Source organism: Salmo salar, chromosome 15 (assembly GCF_965601325.2).
Source record: "Salmo salar chromosome 15, fSalSal1, whole genome shotgun sequence".
NCBI classification, from domain to species: domain Eukaryota; kingdom Metazoa; phylum Chordata; class Actinopteri; order Salmoniformes; family Salmonidae; genus Salmo; species Salmo salar.
In genome coordinates this window covers 10,556,734-10,567,693 of record NC_138305.1, presented here as the reverse complement: position 1 = coordinate 10,567,693, position 10,960 = coordinate 10,556,734, and the positions used below count along the sequence as shown (strand labels likewise).

The window sequence follows — 10,960 nt, the reverse complement described above, 5'->3', positions numbered from 1 at the left end:
CAAGTAAGTTATGCTTCAGTAAGGTTGGCTTCTTAATAACATTCATAGCAATAGTTATCAACTGTACCACAGAAATGGAAAGTAAATCACAGAGAATAGATGTCGTGGTGGCAGCTGCAGAGAAGTATTTGGGTATACCAGATTTGACTCCAGAAGAGTGACAGGGTGTGTAGAATGGTGGCATCACGTATGCCAAGGCTGTTAGCATGGGCAGGAACAGATAGGGTCAGTAGTGGAATGAGGTGGTGCGTTTTAATTGAGTGTAAGTTGAAACTGCAGAGAAGTACCTGGGTGTATGAGATTTTACTGCAGAAGTGGGGTGGTGATTTTTTATGAAATAGTGTTATATAGGTGTAGGCCTAGTGGGTGGTGCAATTAATTATTTTAGGAACAGGAATAATGAAGAGAATTTAAATGTAGGTAGGCCGTGACTGGCCTCTCACTTTAGCACAGTAGTTGGCAGTGTATGCACCCCTTTAGTTGGATGCGATCTGGCCAACCCAATCACGAAGAAGAGATCATAGCTTTCACCCAATCCTTTCACCTAAGCAGTCTGTCATGGAAAGAGCAAGTGTTCCTAATGTTTTGTACACTCAGTGTATTACACCCCTCAATATATATGTTGCGCTAGGTCGGGGCATAACTGTAGGTTGACCTAGGGACATCATCATACCTGAAAGCGTTGAAATATTTGACTTTTATTTCATCATAAAATTAGCACTTTTGGAAAGAAAGTCACCCAAAATGAGAATCGGTCACCTTGTTTATTGACATCTACTTTTCTCCTCCCCTGCCTTTTTACCTGTGGGACGCGCCAACAAGCTCAACTCAAGTGCCACATCCACTGCTCTCGTCATCGCTCACCGCCATATTGGATAAACTACCAGTGGACGGGGGAAGAGTAGAAACACTGTGCTATAGTTGTCATTACCAGAGATTTTAAAAATATTTTAAAAAAATAATAATAATTAGAGTCAGTAGCTGTATGTATCGGGCAAATTTAAAGTGGTTTTAAAAAAAATTATAATAATAAAAAATCACGGCCGGGTAGTGCTGAGTGGTTTTCATCGGAACTTGTAGACATGACTTCTTCCCTGACACAGCGGAGCTCTGGCCTAGTGCAGAGACGGACCGAGGCCTCCCGTACGGCTGCCGCCGACAAGGACAGAGGATCCGGGGATGAAGACTTCGAGCCCCGCCGCGGGGAAGAACAAAATGAACAAGACACCGGTGACTCCAAAGAAACTCGACTCACGTTAATGGAAGAAGTACTACTCTTGGGATTGAAGGATCGCGAGGTATTAATTATTATAATGTATTTATTGTGTAACTAAAACCCATATTTAGCTGGTTAGGTAACGTTATTTCAAAGACGTCAAAATAACATTGTACTAACAGGCGATAGCTAACGTTAACTAGTTACATTTTGTCAACATAATTATTGCTAGCTAGTTAAACTGCACAGCTAACCACTTACCTATTTAGTTAGCTAGTTAGGTTTACATTGACATGCTGGCTACATTGACAAGGTTTAACGTAGGTAGTTTAGTGCCAAAAAAGAGACCTTGATGATCAAGGTTTTGGAAGCATAAGGAACTTTCATAAAATCAGCGATAAAAAATAAATAAAAAAACAACCCTAGATGTTAACTTGATACCTTTTTTAAAAGATACACACAGCGAGGCATGGCTTAATTGTACCACTCCACGTAAGGTACAGCAATAAGGCCATGTAATTACCCTAATTTGTGGGGGGGGCGGCATCCTAAACAAACTACTATTGTTTCTATAAACGTTTTCAACAGCTTCGAGCGTCGTTATAAAACACACATGGCTGCTGTCACAATCAAGAACTTATTATTTACATGATACTTATTCTGTTACTCGACCTGCTGACATTGACAGTGAATATAGTAACGCTGTCGCGCCATATCTACGTCACTGTTTGTTTACCCCCCTTAGCTTTTTTGTTGTTGTTGCCAGTAAACATGATGTTGGCTAGCGAGATAAATTAATCTCGATCTAATTCACTAGTCTTAGATATGTCTCGGTACTACTTCCAGTCTTTTCGCTAAGCCTTGAATATTCTAGGTATTTAGAAAAGTTGATTTGTTGTTGTTGTTTGCTTGCATATATATGTATGTATGTATGTATGTATGTATGTATGTATGTATGTATGTATGTATGTATGTATGTATGTATGTATGTATGTATGTATGTATGTATGTATGTATGTATGTATGTATGTATGTGTGTGTGTGGGTGTGTGTGTGTGTGTGTGTGTATATGTATGTTCTTTCAACTTCCTGGAGACCAGCTGTGCAGACAACCCTACCGAAGGGCCTAAAGTAGCCTATGGTGATATCTACACCTACATAGTGGAATCTCCGGGTTTGCATAAATATCCAAATGCAGGAGAATATTACAGCAGTTATTTAGACGGCTACATCTCACTAGTCCTTACTACAAGCTAACTAGCTAGCTTTATGCAATACACATAGCTAGTTAGATACAAACAAGTGCTTGCCACTTAGTGGTGATGGAAGTGCTTCGAACACACACCGGAGCCCACAGCTTATCAGCATCATCGCTTAATAGCCTGAAATTATGAGGTTCTTCTAACCGGGTCCTTGGGCAGTTGAGGAGGTTCTTCTAACCCGGGTCCTTGGCCAGTTGATGAGGTTCTAACCGGGTCCTTGGGCAGTTGAGGTTCTTCTAACTGGGTCCTTGGGCAGTTGAGGTTCTTCTAACTGGGTCCTTGGACAGTTGAGGAGGTTCTTCTAACCGGGTCCTTGGGCAGTTGAGGAGGTTCTTCTAAGCGGGTCCTTGGACAGTTGAGGAGGTTCTTCTAACCGGGTCCTTGGGCAGTTGAGGAGGTGCTCTAACCGGGTCCTTGGGCAGTTGAGGAGGTTCTAACCGGGTCCTTGGGCAGTTGAGGAGGTTCTAACCGGGTCCTTGGGCAGTTGATGAGGTGCTTCTAACCGGGTCCTTGGGCAGTTGATGAGGTTCTTCTAACCGGGTCCTTGGGCAGTTGAGGAGGTTCTTCTAACCGGGTCCTTGGGCAGTTGAGGAGGTTCTTCTAACCGGGTCCTTGGGCAGTTGAGGAGGTTCTTCTAACCGGGTCCTTGGGCAGTTGATGAGGTGCTTCTAACTGGGTCCTTGGGCAGTTGAGGTGCTTCTAACCGGTTCCTTGGACAGTTGAGGAGGTTCTTCTAACCGGGTCCTTGGGCAGTTGAGGAGGTTCTTCTAACTGGGTCCTTGGGCAGTTGAGGAGGTTCTTCTAACTGGGTCCTTGGGCAGTTGATGAGGTGCTTCTAACTGGGTCCTTGGGCAGTTGAGGTGCTTCTAACCGGGTCCTTGGACAGTTGAGGAGGTTCTTCTAACCGGGTCCTTGGACAGTTGAGGAGGTTCTTCTAACCGGGTCCTTGGGCAGTTGAGGAGGTTCTTCTAACCGGGTCCTTGGGCAGTTGATGAGGTTCTTCTAACCGGGTCCTTGGGCAGTTGATGAGGTTCTTCTAACCGGGTCCTTGGGCAGTTGAGGTGGTTCTTCTAACCGGGTCCTTGGGCAGTTGAGGAGGTTCTTCTAACCGGGTCCTTGGGCCAGTTGAGGAGGTTCTTCTAACTGGGTCCGTGGGCAGTTGATGAGGTTCTTCTAACTGGGTCCTTGGGCAGTTGATTAGGTTCTTCTAACCGGGTTCTCGTGGGCAGTTGAGGGTTCTTCTAACCGGGTCCTTGAGCAGTTGAGGAGGTTCTTCTAAGGCTGGCTCTGACAACGTGTGGGTATGGATATGCATACCCGTGAGCCCCCCATGATGGCTTCAGATGTATTTATTTTTGGCCCCCACCCCCATCCAAGTTGCTCACCTTGCTCTGATTGGAATGCTTGTTTTCCGGTCTCATGTTGTCATTGTTTTAGTCAGGATATGTTTCTCAGTACTTCCAAGTTTCCATGGCTTCTAAAGTCCGGGTCTAAGAAATACTTTCAGTGGAGATTCTCCATTGAGCATATATTTTAGTCCTGGACTAGGCTTAATTTGTGTCCTAGAAATGCTTCAGGCTTGATGCTCTGGGTATGAGATTCACTGGAGCGAAAGTATTTCCATCTGAATATAATAAATCCAGAGTGTGGTAGAAATGAGTGACATCTCTCACTCTAACTAGCTGAGGCGGCTCTGCTGTGAAAGAAAAGTGTCGTAATGCATATTTCAGAGTTCAACAACCCTCCCCCATGCTGCGCTGAACTCAGTCCTATACCAGGAAACATGTCTTATTCAGCAACTATCATATGATTGTGTCTCTGATTGCAGCTGAGCCCACACACTGCAGTAGAGCACAGTAAAGATTTGAACCAGAGGCTCAATGCATTGAGAGGTGACAGTCGATTGCCAACAGCTTTGGATGCAGGTCTAATCCCACCAGTGAAGTACTTGTGTGGTGCGACTCTTGTTTCCTTAACTAGGTGTGTTGAGATGAACACAGCCCACTAGTCTAACAGGGAGCATGAGATGAACACAGCCCACTAGTCTAAACGAGATGAACACAGCCCACTAGTCTTAACAGGCAGCATGAGATGAACACAGCCCACTAGTCTTAACAGGCAGCATGAGATGAACACAGCCCACTAGTCTAGCAGGCAGCATGAAATGAACACAGCCCACTAGTCTTAACAGGCAGCATGAGATGAACACAGCCCACTAGTCTTAGCAGGCAGCATGAGATGAACACAGCCCACTAGTCTAGCAGGCAGCATGAAATGAACACAGCCCACTAGTCTTAACAGGCAGCATGAGATGAACACAGCCCACTAGTCTTAACAGGCAGCATGAGATGAACACAGCCCACTAGTCTTAACAGGCAGCATGAGATGAACACAGCCCACTAGTCTAACAGGGAGCATGAGATGAACACAGCCCACTAGTCTAAACGAGATGAACACAGCCCACTAGTCTTAACAGGGAGCATGAGATGAACACAGCCCACTAGTCTAACAGGCAGCATGAGATGAACACAGCCCACTAGTCTTGCAGGCAGCATGAGATGAACACAGCCCACTAGTCTAGCAGGCAGCATGAGATGAACACAGCCCACTAGTCTAGCAGGCAGCATGAGATGAACACAGCCCACTAGTCTAGCAGGCAGCATGAGATGAACACAGCCCACTAGTCTAGCAGGCAGCACGAGATGAACACAGCCCACTAGTCTTAACAGGCAGCATGAGATGAACACAGCCCACTAGTCTAGCAGGCAGAATGAGATGAACACAGCCCACTAGTCTAGCAGGCAGAATGAGATGAACACAGCCCACTAGTCTAACAGGGAGCATGAGATGAACACAGCCCACTAGTCTTTACAGAGGTTCCCAAACCTTTTCACTCAACCCCCCCCCCTTTTCCAGCATTGGAGAACATTACAACAAAATGTATGGGCTACAAAACGTTATCCGATATGGGCTCGTTGATCTGGACATATCTCACATGTTTTAAATAGCTTTAGGGTCTGCAATGACTGAGATGACCAGAGGAACTGATAATGTATTACCTCATTTCCAAATGGCACCTTGTGCATTCTACCATTTACAACTTACAAGAGTAAGTTGAAAGCTGGACTGAGTTCCTTTAAATGGCTGCATTTGTAAAGGGCCTCATTCAGCAGTGTGCTAAGTAGTAGTTAGTGTAGTACAGCTCTTTGCTCTGATCAACTCCATATCCTTCTCTCCTTACTCCATTCAGACCTTACCCCTCCCTCTGAATTATCCAGTCCCCTACACAGAGGGAAGGGAATGGTAACCAGCTGTCTTTCTGGGTAAGCTGGTGGCGGTGTAGCCCATCTTGTTTTTTTTAATGACAGAGTAGTCTTAGATCTTAGATGTTGATGCGGGGTTTCCCCCCTGAGTTCCGCCCCAAGCCAAGCCCATTGGGTCCCTAGTTTGATGTTGGATTGAAACCATGTGGCTGTCGGGGAAACGAGCAGAAATCATCAGTAAATCTACGGTATGTAGAATCATTCTCCTCGTTCAGGAAAATAGATGGATATGAGAACCTGGCAGATAACACTGAAGGACTTCTCAGACAGGATAGCATCTTCTGTGTTATGGATATGAGGCCTGTTGAACCAGTTAATGGCATAGCACTGAAGGACTTCTCAGACAGGATAGCATCTTCTGTGTTATGGATATGAGGCCTGTTGAACCAGTTAATGGCATAACACTGAAGGACTTCTCAGACAGGATAGCATCTTCTGTGTTATGGATATGAGGCCTGTTGAACCAGTTAATGGCATAGCACTGAAGGACTTCTCAGACAGGATAGCATCTTCTGTGTTATGGATATGAGGCCTGTTGAACCAGTTAATGGCATAGCACTGAAGGACTTCTCAGACAGGATAGCATCTTCTGTGTTATGGATATGGATATGAGGCCTGTTGAACCAGTTAATGACATAGCACTGAAGGACTTCTCAGACAGGATAGCTGGCGTTTCCCTCAAGCAGAGATCTGATGACAGTAAACCAAAACTTGTTTGGCTCCTAAAACAGGGTTGGACTGTATTCAGATGTTTCATATAGTCATACCGTTCTTCTCTGATCCTGAGATTTACGGTATTACCGGTTAAATACACAAAGGGGGGGGGGCACCTGACAATGTCCGTCGATTTAATGCATAATAGATGGTAAATTAATGTAATACATTAAACACAACAGTTGTATCGTGAGCTGTGCAGTTTGCAGTTCACATACCCTACATTACTCATCTCATATGTATATACTGTACTCTATACCATCTACTGCATCTTGCCTGTGCCGTTCGGCCATCACTCATTCATATATTTATATGTACATATTCTTATTCATTCCTTTACACTTGTGTGTGTATAAGGTAGTTGTTGTGAAATTGTTAGGTTAGATTACTCGTTAGATATTACTGCACGGTCGGAATTAGAAGCACAAGCGTTTCGCTACACTCTCATTAACATCTGTTAACCACGTGTATGTGACAAATAAAATTTGATTTGATTTCTAGATGCTGAGAAGGCTTTTGACAGGCTTGAATGGCAGTACGTGGCGAAATTTGGTTTGGGAAAGGATGTTGTCGATAAGGTTTGTGTGTTTTATATGCTAACCCTGTTGCTATGGCGTCTAGTGACGCCATACTCTCAGAGGTACGTCCCTTTTTTCGTTGGGGATGTAGGCGAGGCGGCGGCCTTTCCCCAACGTTATTCATTCTGTCGCTAGAACGTCTGAGACAGAATGGAATTTCTTCTCCTATACTGATTAAATCATCCAATCATATCATGTCACTATATGTGGATGATATCCCCGTATCTATCCAGAATTCAATCCCATCTTTATTATGTACATTTGAAGAATTCAAATTGCTGTCCGGGTATTAGGTAAATTGTACAAAATAATCGGGCCAAAAAAAGTTTAACTTCCCTCAACAATTTCTATGAAAACGCAGTTCACTTATGTGGGTATTAGTATACAAACATCTCTTCATGGTCTGGTGAAGTTTACTAGGAGGTTGGAACAAGATTTAAACATTTGGCCGCATGGTTTCAGCCTGCTTCCTTACAAACTAGGGTCGCTTCCATAAAAGATGAATGTGTTGCCTTTGTATTTGTTTCCTGAGCATCATGATCCCACTCTCTCCACCGGTAAGCTATTGGGGAATGATTGATTAACGTACACGTGAATATCTTTTGGAATGGCAAACATCCAAAGATCACGTTTGACGTGTTACAATGACAGAAGTGTAATGGTGGACGTATCAAATGTTAGTATTTACCAGCAGTCACTCCGGCTTAGATCATGGTTTGGTCAGTCTACATCAGTCTCTTAGCACTATTGAGGCAGAACTTGTTTCCTATTTGACTGCAGGATGTTATTTTCTGGTATATCTAATAAGACATGTATTGTATTTTGATCTTATTATTTCTAATATAATAGAGAATTTTAGGAAGGTTGAGAAGTGTGTAGATGGTAACTGGAAATACCGCTCTGTGGCATAGCAAGGCTGTTACTTCAGGAAATGGCGTCTCCGTACCGCTCTGTGGCATAGCAAGGCTGTTACTTCAGGAAATGGCGTCTCCGTACCGCTCTGTGGCATAGCAAGGCTGTTACTTCAGGAAATGGCGTCACCGTACCTCTTTGTGGCATAGCACGGCTGTTACTGCAGGTAATAAAGCTTTTGAGTCTAGAGCCTGGTTTGCAAAATGGGTCAATCTAGGAGATATATTCAACTCAAAGGGTCTCCTTGGTTTCCAGGAACAGCTTTTGATTTTGATTTGCCAGGGTCTTCATTCTTTCTGTATCTTAGACTATGGGGTCCCATGGGGTACAAGTTTGAGAAGGCACCCGGTGACAAAGTGTATTTTTACATGCCAGAGGTTTTGTCTCTGCTATTTACTCTTATCTTCAACTATTAAAGCAGAAAAAATCTTTTTAACTTCTTCGGGGTATCCCCCCCTTCTTCTCAATTTCCGCCTAAAGACATACCCTAATCTAACTGCCTGTAGCTCAGGCCCAGAAGCAAGGATATGCATATTCTTGGTATCATTTGAAAGGAAACACTCTGAATTATGTGGAAATGTGAATTGAATGTAGGAGAATATAACACAATAGATCTGGTAGAAGAAAATACAAGGAAATAAACATATGTTTTATTTTTTTTATTTTTTATTGTTGCTGCATCATCTTTCAAATGAATAAGAACAGCCAAACATTCAGATAGGATGATTTGAATGAAGAACATAAGATGGCAACAATAGATGAGCAAAGTTTTAGACAGATAACTTAAAAAATGAGCGAGCTACATGACATTGAGCATGACGTCACCCAGCTGTCCCACACAAATGTACCCAAGTGGCCGAATTGGTACAGTGATAGATTTTGAAGGAAAGAACTATATACAAAATACATAAATGCTATTTTAACACCCCCCCCCCCCCCCCCAATTTTTTTAAAATATATTTTAATATAAAAAATAACAAGGGTAACTATTTACACATTTTATATTTACAATATTGTGAAGACCCTCAGTCCTTTACACAATATTGTGCTGCTGGTGCCACGGCCCATAGCAGTCTCTTTCTGCTGTAAAGCAGAGGGTTACTGAGCAGGTGGTGGGGCATTTCCTGTGACAAAGGGCACAACAACGCCTCCCCACTGTGCCCTTTTTGCCCTGAGGCACATTCATGCCTGTAGAGATGAATCTGGGCAGGTGAACACCACTGGTTGAAGGAGCAGAAGGTACAGAGGTAGAGGGGAGAGAAGGTGCTGCAGTGGACTTGCTGTAGCTAGCAAGCTCCCGGATGAGCAGCTCTCTGAAGGCTAGCTGTGAGATGGGGGGGCTGTCCACAGCTCTTAGCCATTTCCTTCTGGAGGATGAAGGAATTCACCACAGCAATGTTAATGAAAATGATAGAAAAATGTCTTGTACCGTTTCATTGTCTTGTGGAGAACATTGTAGTAACCTATCAGTGCGTCTGACAGGTCCACACCTCCCATGACCTTGTTGTAATCCTTCATAGCTGCAGGAATGGGGACATTTTTGGTGGTCCATGCCCCAGTAGCGTCCTTCACACGCCTGACGACGTGATCGCCACTGAAGGACTTGTGGATAGTGGTGCACATGATCACCTCTCTGGTATCCATCCACTTCACGAAGAGCAGGACATCTTGGCGAATCCATCTCATGGTACCCCGCTCAGGCATGTCATTCACCTTGGTTTTTTCGGAAAGCCCACTCTGTTGGTCCCGACTGGTGCCACAAGCCCACACATCCAGCTTCCTCAGGTCTGTGAACAGGGTAGGGCTTGTGTAGAAGTTGTCCACATACAGTTTGTAGCCCTTCCCCAGCAGTTGAAAATCCAATAACTCCATGACGGAATAATAACTGAGTCCCTTACCGGTCACAAAACTGCTCTTCCCCTCATAAACATTTTTTTTTTTGCATGTGTATGCACACGCAGAATCAGCCAAAACAAACAGTTTGTAACCCCATTTAGTTGGTTTGTTACGCATGTACTGTTTTAGGCCAATTCTGGCCTTTGAGGCCACCATCCTCTCATCGATGGAAAGGTTCTGGGCGGGCTGAAAACAGGTCTTGCAGGCCTAAACCACACTGTGGTAGAGAGGTTTTATTTTGCAGAACTTATCAAACCTTGCTGTGCCTCGCTTCTTCTCGTTGTCCTCATCAACTTCTGGGTCACCGATATGAAGCGCCCGTGAGATTGTCAGAAACCTTTTGCACGACATGACAGTGGAGGGGAAAGGCAGTTGATAGAGGGGAGCAGTTTTCCAGTAGTCTTTCAGGGTTTTTAGCTTCACAAGACCCATGTAAATGACCATTGACAGGTAACAAAAAAGATCTGACATGGAAATGGGCTTCCATCCCCATTTCTTGCCTGCCTGCTTCCTAGCACCATATTTATTAGTGTTCAACACCAGGGAATCAATTACTGACGAGGTGAAAAACAGCTGAAAAAAGTTGCATGGGGCTGTACTTTGAGGTCATGTCCAGCTGAGGTCCTGGTGGCCTTTTCGGTCTGAATATTGGAGGTGGTGGCGCCATATCCTCTTCCAGGACAGAGTGCCAACGACCCTCCTCCTCTCTGATTGCAGGTTTATCTCTTCCCCCACCTCCGCTTCTTTGTCACAGACTTCACACCTGGCCGGGCGTGGGGTAGGTGTGGAGCCGGAGACAGCAGTGGATGAACCAGCTCCTCTGGGGGATGGGCACCTTGGCAGTGGGGGCTCCCAATCAGAATTGGAGGGACTGTGAAATAAAGACAGAGACAGACACAGATTCTATATAGAGTAAGGGAACCTCAATCACTATGGTGAGGTGCTGTTCCATTCCATGTTTAGATAAAATACATGTAAAAAAATATCTAATATACACAGAGAGACACCGACCCACAATGTAGAGCCATGTGTACTTCACACATTTCATTACTGATTATA

At 44.3% G+C, this 10,960-nt stretch overlaps 1 protein-coding gene across 1 annotated transcript in view; it reads left to right on the top strand.

The window, feature by feature from the left end:
• Positions 1 to 855: 855 nt before the first annotated feature.
• golph3a (golgi phosphoprotein 3a) overlaps positions 856 to 10,960 on the top strand; it is a 29,106-nt gene continuing 19,001 nt past the window's right edge. Inside the window, exon 1 of the mRNA XM_014143536.3 lies at positions 856 to 1,298. Coding sequence (XP_013999011.1) covers positions 1,083 to 1,298 — 216 coding nt within the window. The 5' untranslated portion in view covers positions 856 to 1,082. The remainder of the gene's footprint in view (positions 1,299 to 10,960) is intronic.